The 12908-nt window shown below is 39.4% G+C and overlaps 1 protein-coding gene across 3 annotated transcripts in view; it reads right to left on the bottom strand.

Annotated features, from left to right (window-relative positions):
* man1b1b (mannosidase, alpha, class 1B, member 1b) overlaps positions 1-12908 on the bottom strand; it is a 65794-nt gene that overhangs the window by 8378 nt on the left and 44508 nt on the right. For all 3 annotated transcript variants that reach the window (XM_084308926.1, XM_084308924.1, XM_084308925.1), the window contains exons 11-13: positions 11455-11575; positions 11152-11346; positions 2237-2368 (exon numbers count right to left, since the gene is read on the bottom strand). In XM_084308926.1, the coding sequence (XP_084165052.1) occupies positions 2237-2368; positions 11152-11346; positions 11455-11575 (448 nt within the window). The remainder of the gene's footprint in view (positions 1-2236; positions 2369-11151; positions 11347-11454; positions 11576-12908) is intronic.

The following is a 12908-nucleotide window of genomic DNA, read 5'->3' on the forward strand; positions in this document are numbered from 1 at the left end:
TTGGTGAATTTAAATCTGTATTACATAACTTCCTACAAGAAGAATGTTGCTGCTTTCTGTAGTCGGGTCCCAACTTCAAAATTACTGTATTACCCTGTATTATACACTTTTACTATCATGTAGTCACATGTAAACACAAAGCAGAATAGTCTACAATGTAGACTATTCTGCTTTGTGTTTACATGTGATGTATTGTATATTGTATACATGCACATTTATTATGTTCTTGTGTGATGTATCGCACATTTTATTGCTGTGTGATGTATTGCAAATGTTATTGCTGTCATCTTGGCCAGGTCTCCCTTGCAAATAGGGTGACCAGGTCAAAATGGTTCAGTCGCAGGACAGCAGCACTGCTTTTGTGGGACATTGCGGGACACGTAGGGGGGGGGGGAGGGGAGAAAAAGATTTTTTTTTTTTATTTTTTTTTTTTATTGCTAATTAAAATGAAAGACATGTATTTATTATTTAAATGCCTTTATTTCATATTCGACGCAGACGGTAGGCTATATATAGCTCATTTTGTTATTAATCTTATTAAACTCACCTCCGGTTTTGGGGATATTAGCCTCCGGATTCTATTGCCCCCTTCCCTCTGGACAGTGTCCCGGCGATACTCCCCGTGTATTCTGTTATTATAACAAACCGACCCTCTGATTCAGTTCTCAATAATAGTCAGGCCAGACTTGCTGAAGAGGCGCTCCTCTGAACAACTATACGTGACGTCCCCCTCTCCTCCATGGGTGATCGAGGAAGCTCCTGTGGCAGATCCTGCATTCTACCTTTTGGGGATCAGCCACGTATACTTCTTGTCCCAGTCTCTGTTATATGAGCAAAGTCTCTTTTTTTTGCCTCCATTTCCTTGTTTTTCTTAGCTAGCTAAACAACTTGTATCAGTAATATTGGCGGTCTTTCTTCTGACTACTCGAGTGACTGACGTCACACATACAGCTGCCCCGGCCTCGCTCGGACAGGTGACAGGCAGCGCGACTCGCGACTCGAGTGAGCTGCTCGGCAGCCTCGGCTGGAGATGCATCCAGCTGCAGGACCACAGCGCGATTTCGATTAAAAATCGATTAATCGTTCAGCCCTACTGAACAGGTATTCTCTGCTGACCTATGGACAAAATCTTACATTTAGTCATTTTGCAGTTTTCCCCCCCCAAGTTTTTATTGATACCTAATTTTATTGATGTGTAACTGTTTTACTTTTTTTTCTTACCTTAACATTTTGGTTGCCGAAAACGTAGAACTACGTTTCTGTCGCCCGATCGTTGAGTGCCGGAAACGTAGATCTACGTTTTTCTCACGGTATTTCTTTTATTCGCTATTGCCATTCATAATTCAGCAGGGCACCTTGTGCATGCTGTACTGAATGTGTCTGAGCTGGCAGGCGGTCTTATACCGCCCTCTAATGCCTTCGGCCATTATTGCACCCTGTTAGAAACGGGTTCGTTTATTTTCTCTACTGCGCTGCGGCGTGGGGGCGGGGTCCTAAACACTCCGGCAAAACACACGCTTGTAGGGATGGTTGACTACTGACCCCGCCCGCTCGTTGAAGTGCAATGCCCAACAATATCGGAGACAGGATCGCTGTGGATAACTGGAATGGCCGGTCTAAACAAAATTGCATGCGTGCACGAGGAAGGATAATAATTATGATCTAGATTTCAGGAAGATCCGATAATCAGGCGAACAATTACAACGTGTTTATTGAATTACACAAAAACGCAGTTTTCGCGTCTTTTCTCTGGAATGACTCAGAAGCACCCAAACTATATTCATATTCAAAACGGTATAAAACGGAAATGTACGGATGAAAAAATTATCTGTTTTTTGCACGTTGCACGTTTTTTGCAAGTCACTGAGACTCGACAGCGTTATTAGACCCATAGCTATACTATAATATATAGGTTTAGCTCTACAAACTACAACTACGTTTACATGGGGTTAACGGATGGCAAGGAAGGGGTCACTTCCCGGAAGGGGCCACTTCCCGGAAGGGGCGTGGCACTCAATGTGTTAATATCCATCTGTGTTTTATTTATTTATTCGAACGGGCATTTAACGCAACATTGTTGCAAATGAGGGCAAACCTCAACAGATAGTTTGAGTTGAAATAGTCTGTAGTGTGATAGTAAAGGGTTAACCTTCTGTAGTGTGGCAGTGAAAGAGCTAACCGTCTTGCTGTGTGGCAGTGAAAGGGTTAAGACTCCTGGACCCCCACCATCACCCACCTTGGTGTACTTGTTGAAGCTCTTCAGGATCTCCCAGCCCCAGTCCCTGTACTTGGTGTCCTTCGTGAACCTGTACAGGTAGAACAGGCTCTCTACCGTCTCTGGCCGAAGCAGGTTGTGTCTGTCTGCAAGCTGAGGGGCACAAAGGAGAGTCAAATCCCACCAAATGGTAAATAAATGGTGCATTTATTACCGGTATATACAGGGTTCCCACAGACGTTGCAATTTTTTTTTTAAATGAAATTCAAGGACTTTCAAGTAGTTTTCTCAGCACTATTCTTTATTTTAAAAGGGCATTAAAAGGGATACAATTCACTTTTAAATAGTGTTTTTTTATAATTATAAAAAAAAATCTGATCCAATATTTATGGCTTAAAAAAACAATTTCCGACAATTAGTTACACTTTAAATAAATAAATTCAATGTCTTGATTCAGAACAATTTGATCATGGATGAACAAAACTTTGATTGATTTGAATTTCAATGAGTTTTTAAGCACCTCGTTAAAAAATGGGCTGTTTTCAAGGAATTCCAGGCCTTGACTTTTTTTATTTAAAAAAAATAAAGCACTTTAAGCACTTCAAGGACCTTGTGCGAACCCTGTATATAGTACTTTTATCCAAAGCGCTTTACAATTTGTTCCTCACATTTGACCCGTTCACTCACACATTCACACACCGACGGCAGAGGCGACCATGCAAGGTGCCAACCTGCACATCGGGAGGAATTAAGCAGTTAAGCAGTTAACTGTCTTGCTCAAGGACACTTCGACACACTTCCCAGAGAGGAGTGGGAATCGAACCGGGAACCTCCAGATTACCAGACGACTGCTCTACCTCCCGAGCCACTGTCGCCCCGCCTATGAATGTACAGGAATTTGTCTTGGTGCAGAGATATTCAACCACTTACAAGTTTCACAGGGTATGACCAGGCATGCGTTGCTCATGGGACGGGGTTGCACACACCGTGCAACCAGTCTGTGAGCAGAAGCACACGCATGTGCATGCACATGCACGTGCACACAGGAATGCGCTGCACTCGACTGATGCCCCAACTCGCTAAGTACTACTTTGCATAACAATAGCTGAGGTCGTCAGGTGTTCAAATACGTTCTCAGATACATTCACACAAAACTTGTGAATGAAATGTGTTACATTCCATTCGTAGAGGCAATTAGGCACTGTCTTTAGTCTGTGCTTGCGAGGGAACATTTATGCGCATGCGCGGGAGCGTGCACACGCGCCCGGGAGCGCGGCGTGCACGTGGCGTCATTAAAACATAGTGCAACCAGTCGTCCCATGAGCAACGCATGCCTGGGTATGACAGACACACACGCTTCAATGACAACATGCCAGCAGACTATATCCAAAGTGACTTACAAGTTCTGTACAACTTCAACTTCAAATTACTTTATTTTCCTTTCGGAACTTCATTTGTGCAGTGGTTAAAAGACAAACATACGGGGCGGTCAGGTGGCGTAGCGGAGTTTGCGTTCGTCACCAACGCCGGAGATGCTGGGTTCGAGCCCAGCTCCCGGCGTTGTCACCAGCTTGGCTGGCCGTTCACACTAATACAATTGGCAGTATTAGGGGGTGGGGAAAGCTGGCGGGTGGGTCCTGGGAGTTGTGGACAGCGACCCCTACAGTTCGGTCGGGGCGCCTGCTCAGCGAGGGTAGGATCTGGAGAGAGGTAGTGTGACCTTCCACACGTTACACTCTCCCAGTGAGAATCTGCGCGGCCAGGCTGGCTGCACATGCGTCGGAGGAAAGCATGTGAGTCTCCGGCCTCTCGGACCAACAGTAGGGGAAAGTGCGCAACAACCAGGAAGGGAATTGGCATAACGACTAACAGTGGGATGGGAGAAAAATCGGAAAAAGGAAAAAAAAAAAAAAAAAAAAAAAAAAGACAAACAGTCACAATACATAGACACTCACCACTATTAAGAAAAACACCAGCTTCGTTAAAACGACAGTAAAGAAGACCACTATAAAAAAAACAGCAACTACATTAAAACTACAGTACTTAAAGCATGATATATTAAAATCCTCCATAATATATACAAGTCAGCAGAAGGGGTACAACTCTGGCAGCTGTGGAGGATTAATACACCGTCCTCTCCCTCAAGTGACTGAAGTGAGGCCTTCGCTGAGGCCATCGCCCTTCCCCCCAAATGGTTAACGCCTCCCTTCCCCTTCCCCTCCATTTGACCCAGTTTGTGGGGTTCCCCCTCCCCCCCTGACTATAAAGGAGTCCTCCCCCACGTCATTCTTTCTTCTTCTTCCGGGTCTCGTAGCTGGTAACCTGGAATGGGAGCCACTCAGCCATATCTCTAACTATTCTGTATGTATTTGATCTCTCTGGCTAATAAATCGCATTAACCGGATCCATCCAGTTATTCATGATCTACCACACAGCTAAGTGTAATTATATTGTTCGTCAAACAGTGTCGAACTTGAGTGTTACACTCTGAGTGCATAGTAGTACAGACATATTAGCATAGTAGGTAGTAGTATAGGCATAGTAGATTACTTAGTAGTAAAATACATAATAATAATAACTTTATTTGTATAGCACTTTTCATACAGAAATTGCAGTTCAAAGTGCTTCACAACAGTAAAAAATACAGGCGTAAGCGAGCATAAAAAAGATAGAGGTAGCAAGGTGAGGTAAATCACATTGTTTCACATTAGGATCTAACATCCCAATAAGCCTTTCTGTTTACAGTTTCATTCAGTAATACACATAATAAAATAGAATAGACGGAGTAAAAAAGTGCGGTTTGATTCAGTTTAAAAATAGGCAATACTAAAAAAATTATAAAATAGAACAGAGTAAAAAGTGTGATAAAATAGTTCAATAAAAATATACAATAACATTTACAACAGAGCATCGCTCATAACACTTAATAGAACAACAGAGCAGTGCATCGCTCTTAACACTTTGAGTTCCTTTACAAAGAAGTTCTAAATGACCTTATAGAACAACAGACCAGTTCTAAATGACCTTATAGAACAACAGAACAGTTCTAAATGACCTTACAGAACAACAGAACAGTTCTAAATGACCTTATAGTCAACAGAACAGTTCTATATGACCTTATAGAACAACAGAACAGTTCTAAACGACCTTACAGAACAACAGAACAGTTCTAAATGACCTTACAGAACAACAGAACAGTTCTAAATGACCTTATAGAACAACAGAACAGTTCTAAATGACCTTACAGAACAACAGAACAGTTCTAAATGACCTTACAGAACAACAGAACAGTTCTAAATGACCTTACAGAACAACAGAACAGTTCTAAATGACCTTATAGAACAACAGAACAGTTCTAAATGACCTTACAGAACAACAGAACAGTTCTAAATGACCTTACAGAACAACAGAACAGTTCTAAATGACCTTATAGAACAACAGAACAGTTCTAAATGACCTTATAGAACAACAGAACAGTTCTAAACGACCTTACAGAACAACAGAACAGTTCTAAATGACCTTACAGAACAACAGAACAGTTCTAAATGACCTTATAGAACAACAGAACAGAACAGTTCTAAATGACCTTATAGAACAACAGAACAGTTCTAAATGACTTTATAGAACAACAGAACAGTTCTAAATGACCTTATAGAACAACAGAACAGTTCTAAATAACCTTACAGAACAACAGAACAGTTCTAAATGACCTTACAGAACAACATAACAGTTCTAAATGACCTTATAGAACAACAGAACAGTTCTAAATGACCTTATAGAACAGAACAGTTCTAAACGACCTTACAGAACAACAGAACAGTTCTAAATGACCTTACAGAACAACAGAACAGTTCTAAATGACCTTATAGAACAACAGAACAGTTCTAAATGACCTTATAGAACAACAGAACAGTTCTAAATGACTTTATAGAACAACAGAACAGTTCTAAACGACCTTACAGAACAACAGAACAGTTCTAAATGACCTTATAGAACAACAGAACAGTTCTAAATGACCTTACAGAACAACAGAACAGTTCTAAATGACCTTACAGAACAACAGAACAGTTCTAAATGACCTTATAGAACAACAGAACAGTTCTAAATGACCTTACAGAACAACAGAACAGTTCTAAATGACCTTATAGAACAACAGAACAGTTCTAAACGACCTTATAGAACAACAGAACAGTTCTAAATGACCTTATAGAACAACAGAACAGTTCTAAATGACCTTATAGAACAACAGAACAGTTCTAAATGACTTTATAGAACAACAGAACAGTTCTAAACGACCTTACAGAACAACAGAACAGTTCTAAATGACCTTATAGAACAACAGAACAGTTCTAAATGACCTTACAGAACAACAGAACAGTTCTAAATGACCTTATAGAACAACAGAACAGTTCTAAATGACCTTACAGAACAACAGAACAGTTCTAAATGACCTTACAGAACAACAGAACAGTTCTAAATGACCTTACAGACCAACAGAACAGTTCTAAACGACCTTACAGAACAACAGAACAGTTCTAAACGACCTTACAGAACAACAGAACAGTTCTAAATGACCTTACAGAACAGAACAGTTCTAAATGACCTTACAGAACAACAGAACAGTTCTAAACGACCTTACAGAACAGAACAGTTCTAAAGGACCTTACAGAACAACAGAACAGTTCTAAATGACCTTATAGAACAACAGAACAGTTCTAAATGACCTTATAGAACAACAGAACAGTTCTAAATGACCTTATAGAACAACAGAACAGTTCTAAATGACCTTACAGAACAACAGAACAGTTCTAAACGACCTTACAGAACAACAGAACAGTTCTAAACAACCTTACAGAACAACAGAACAGTTCTAAATGACCTTATAGAACAACAGAACAGTTCTAAATGACCTTATAGAACAACAGAACAGTTCTAAATGACCTTACAGAACAGAACAGTTCTAAATGACCTTATAGAACAACAGAACAGTTCTAAATGACCTTATAGAACCACAGAACAGTTCTAAACGACCTTACAGAACAACAGAACAGTTCTAAATGACCTTACAGAACAACAGAACAGTTCTAAACAACCTTACAGAACAACAGAACAGTTCTAAATGACCTGACAGAACAACAGAACAGTTCTAAATGACCTTACAGAACAACAGAACAGTTCTAAATGACCTTACATAACAACAGAACAGTTCTAAATGACCTTACAGAACAACAGAACAGTTCTAAATGACCTTATAGAACAGAACAGTTCTAAACGACCTTACAGAACAACAGAACAGTTCTAAATGACCTTATAGAACAACAGAACAGTTCTAAATGACCTTACAGAACAACAGAACAGTTCTAAATTACCTTACAGAACAACAGAACAGTTCTAAATGACCTTACAGAACAACAGAACAGTTCTAAATGACCTTATAGAACAACAGAACAGTTCTAAATGACCTTACAGAACAACAGAACAGTTCTAAATGACCTTACAGAACAACAGAACAGTTCTAAATGACCTTATAGAACAACAGAACAGTTCTAAATGACCTTATAGAACAACAGAACAGTTCTAAATGACCTTACAGAACAGAACAGTTCTAAATGACCTTATAGAACAACAGAACAGTTCTAAATGACCTTATAGAACAACAGAACAGTTCTAAACGACCTTACAGAACAACAGAACAGTTCTAAACGACCTTACAGAACAACAGAACAGTTCTAAACGACCTTACAGAACAACAGACCAGTTCTAAATGACCTTACAGAACAACAGAACAGTTCTAAATGACCTTACAGAACAACAGAACAGTTCTAAATGACCTTACAGAACAACAGAACAGTTCTAAATGACCTTACAGAACAACAGAACAGTTCTAAATGACCTTACATAACAACAGAACAGTTCTAAATGACCTTACAGAACAACAGAACAGTTCTAAATGACCTTATAGAACAGAACAGTTCTAAACGACCTTACAGAACAACAGGACAGTTCTAAATGACCTTATAGAACAACAGAACAGTTCTAAATGACCTTACAGAACAACAGAACAGTTCTAAATGACCTTACAGAACAACATAACAGTTCTAAATGACCTTACAGAACAACAGAACAGTTCTAAATGACCTTATAGAACAACAGAACAGTTCTAAATGACCTTACAGAACAACAGAACAGTTCTAAATGACCTTACAGAACAACAGAACAGTTCTAAATGACCTTATAGAACAACAGAACAGTTCTAAATGACCTTATAGAACAACAGAACAGTTCTAAATGACCTTACAGAACAACAGAACAGTTCTAAACGACCTTACAGAACAACAGAACAGTTCTAAATGACCTTATAGAACTACAGAACAGTTCTAAATGACCTTATAGAACAACAGAACAGTTCTAAATGACCTTACAGAACAACAGAACAGTTCTAAATGACCTTATAGAACAGAACAGTTCTAAATGACCTTACAGAACAACAGAACAGTTCTAAATGACCTTACAGAACAACAGAACAGTTTTAAATGACCTTACAGAACAACAGAACAGTTCTAAATGACCTTACAGAACAACAGAACAGTTCTAAATGACCTTACAGAACAACAGAACAGTTCTAAATGACCTTACAGAACAACAGAACAGTTCTAAATGACCTTATAGAACAACAGAACAGTTCTAAATGACCTTATAGAACAACAGAACAGTTCTAAATGACCTTACAGAACAACAGAACAGTTCTAAACGACCTTACAGAACAACAGAACAGTTCTAAATGACCTTATAGAACTACAGAACAGTTCTAAATGACCTTATAGAACAACAGAACAGTTCTAAATGACCTTACAGAACAACAGAACAGTTCTAAATGACCTTATAGAACAACAGAACAGTTCTAAATGACCTTACAGAACAACAGAACAGTTCTAAATGACCTTACAGAACAACAGAACAGTTTTAAATGACCTTACAGAACAACAGAACAGTTCTAAATGACCTTACAGAACAACAGAACAGTTCTAAATGACCTTACAGAACAACAGAACAGTTCTAAATTACCTTACAGAACAACAGAACAGTTCTAAATGACCTTATAGAACAACAGAACAGTTCTAAATTACCTTACAGAACAACAGAACAGTTCTAAATGACCTTATAGAACAACAGAACAGTTCTAAATGACCTTACAGAACAACAGAACAGTTCTAAACGACCTTACAGAACAACAGAACAGTTCTAAATGACCTTATAGAACAACAGAACAGTTCTAAATGACCTTATAGAACAGAACAGTTCTAAATGACCTTATAGAACAACAGAACAGTTCTAAATGACCTTACAGAACAGAACAGTTCTAAATGACCTTATAGAACAACAGAACAGTTCTAAATGACCTTATAGAACAACAGAACAGTTCTAAACGACCTTACAGAACAACAGAACAGTTCTAAACGACCTTACAGAACAACAGAACAGTTCTAAATGACCTTACAGAACTACAGAACAACAGAACAGTTCTAAATGACCTTACAGAACAACAGAACAGTTCTAAATGACCTTACAGAACAACAGAACAGTTCTAAATGACCTTATAGAACAACAGAACAGTTCTAAATGACCTTACAGAACAACAGAACAGTTTTAAATGACCTTACAGAACAACAGAACAGTTCTAAATGACCTTACAGAACAGAACAGTTCTAAATGACCTTACAGAACAACAGAACAGTTCTAAATGACCTTACAGAACAACAGAACAGTTCTAAATGACCTTACAGAACAACAGAACAGTTCTAAATGACCTTACAGAACAACAGAACAGTTCTAAATGACCTTACAGAACAGAACAGTTCTAAATGACCTTATAGAACAACAGAACAGTTCTAAATGACCTTACAGAACAACAGAACAGTTCTAAATGACCTTACAGAACAACAGAACAGTTCTAAATGACCTTACAGAACAACAGAACAGTTCTAAATGACCTTACAGAACAACAGAACAGTTCTAAATGACCTTATAGAACAACAGAACAGTTCTAAATGACCTTATAGAACAACAGAACAATTCTAAATGACCTTACAGAACAACAGAATAGTTCTAAATGACCTTACAGAACAACAGAACAGTTTTAAATGACCTTACAGAACAACAGAACAGTTCTAAATGACCTTACAGAACAACAGAACAGTTCTAAATGACCTTACAGAACAACAGAACAGTTCTAAATGACCTTACAGAACAACAGAACAGTTCTAAATGACCTTACAGAACAACAGAACAGTTCTAAATGACCTTACAGAACAACAGAACAGTTCTAAATGACCTTACAGAACAACAGAACAGTTCTAAATGACCTTACAGAACAACAGAGAACAGTTCTAAATGACCGTACAGAACAACAGAACAGTTCTAAACGACCTTATAGAACAACAGAACAGTTCTAAATGACCTTACAGAACAACAGAACAGTTCTAAATGACCTTACAGAACAACAGAACAGTTCTAAATTACCTTACAGAACAACAGAACAGTTCTAAACGACCTTACAGAACAACAGAACAGTTCTAAACGACCTTACAGAACAGTTCTAAATGACCTTACAGAACAACAGAACAGTTCTAAATGACCTTATAGAACAACAGAACAGTTCTAAATGACCTTACAGAACAACAGAACAGTTCTAAATGACCTTACAGAACAACAGAACAGTTCTAAATGACCTTACAGAACAACAGAACAGTTCTAAATGACCTTACAGAACAGAACAGTTCTAAATGACCTTACAGAACAACAGAACAGTTCTAAACGACCTTACAGAACAACAGAACAGTTCTAAATGACCTTACAGAACAACAGAACAGTTCTAAATGACCTTACACCACAACAGAACAGTTCTAAATGACCTTACAGAACAACAGAACACCTACCTTGACGTCCACGTCGCGGATGCTGCCCTGATGCATGTTGAAGTGGACGATCTCTGGACTGAGGCCCGTCTCCATCTGGACGTACATCTGGTAGCACGTCTCCATCAGCTGCTTGGCCAGCTCCATGTGGTCCACAGGCAGGCCGTTGTGGGCCCCCAGGGCCAGGGTGCCCGGCAGGAAGCACACTAGGTGGTCCTGCCGTGTGCACAGAAAGGACAGGAGTTCAGTGGAGGAGAACGAGGTCGTACACAAGTAAACCGATTATTGGAAAGGGTCACAAGCGGGATTTGGAAGCTACTGGACCATTTTAGGGCTGAACTGTCCGTGGGAGAGCTCTCCGACGAAGAGGAGGCCGTTAGGCGAGGACTTCTGCAACATGTTCTTCTTCACTCCTTCGATTGCCAGCAGGTAGTCCTCCAAGAGCCTGAAGAAAGCGTGTGCACGCGCACACACACACACACACACATTAGAACGTTATTTTCATTTTAATTATTATTTCAGATACTTCTTGAAGGAAGTGTTTTTTTCGTCAACGGCAGACTTTCACAGGGCCTAGTTGAGCACATACTGTAGTTAGGCAAGTACCACCAGACAAGACAGCATGGGTATTTCAGGCTGGTGCTGGTAGTGATGCCCTGGAGGCATATTAACTTTGATGATGTGAGGATATCTACGGTCAGTGGCTCTTATATAGAGAGAGTCACTGAGTATAAATATCTTGGCCTGTGGCTTGACGAGAAATTAACATTTAAGTTCCATGTGGAAAATCTTGCCACTAAACTGCGACAGAAAATTGGTTTCCTGTACAGAAACAGATCCAATTTTCCTCTATTTAGTAGAAAAAGAATTGTGGAATCAGTCTTCTTATCAGTTTTGGACTATGGTGATGTAATTTATAGGCATGCTGTGACATCAACTCTTAAACCTCTGGATTCTGCATATCACGCAGCTCTCAGATTTATAACTGGTGACAGATATGATACTCACCATTGTGTCCTGTATGATAGGGTGGTCCTGTATGATAGGGTGGGTTGGCCTTCTCTTGCAGAAAGGCGCAACAAACACTGGTATTTATTTATTTTTAAAGCCCTTATTGGTAAACAACCTGTTTATATCTCATCACTGTTAGATTGGAATATTGGAACCTATTCAACTTGATCAAATGACTGGATGGTTCTTAGGGTTCCTCAGATTTGTTCTGATCGAGGGAAGTCAGCCTTTTCCTTTGATGCCTCTAACTCATGGAATGTCCTTCAACTCACGTTGAAATGGTAGGTTCTCCCTTCCCTTGGTCTGTTTAAACGTATGATTTCAGACCATTGTGTACCTGTAACTGTTTTAGTTGATATTTAAAAATTATTTTGAAATGTTTTAAATTTTTTTACTCTGGTGTTTTAATTTCTGTGAATATTGTTTTTATTATGTACTGTACAATCGTCGTTTCTGTAAATGAGGGAAACCTCAGATGCTTACGTTAGGTTGAAATGAAATCTCATGCCACGCTGCAGGCATATCATTGGTATTGATATTTCCAGGAAATGTGCTTCTTTTGTTGCCCGTCCAGTTTTATGTCAGATAGTTCAAAGTTTAGTTTTATGTCATCTTGACTATTGCTCTACGATGTGGTCATCTGCTGCCAGTGGTGACCTCAGGAAGCTCCAGGTGGTCCAGAACAGGGCAGCACGGTTGGTACTGGGCTGCTCACTAAGCTCTAATGTGAGCCGCATGCATGCCCGCCTCTCTTGGCTTAACGTTGA

Source organism: Notolepis coatsorum, assembly GCF_963971535.1.
Source record: "Notolepis coatsorum genome assembly, chromosome: 2".
Taxonomy (NCBI): Eukaryota; Metazoa; Chordata; class Actinopteri; order Aulopiformes; family Paralepididae; genus Notolepis; species Notolepis coatsorum.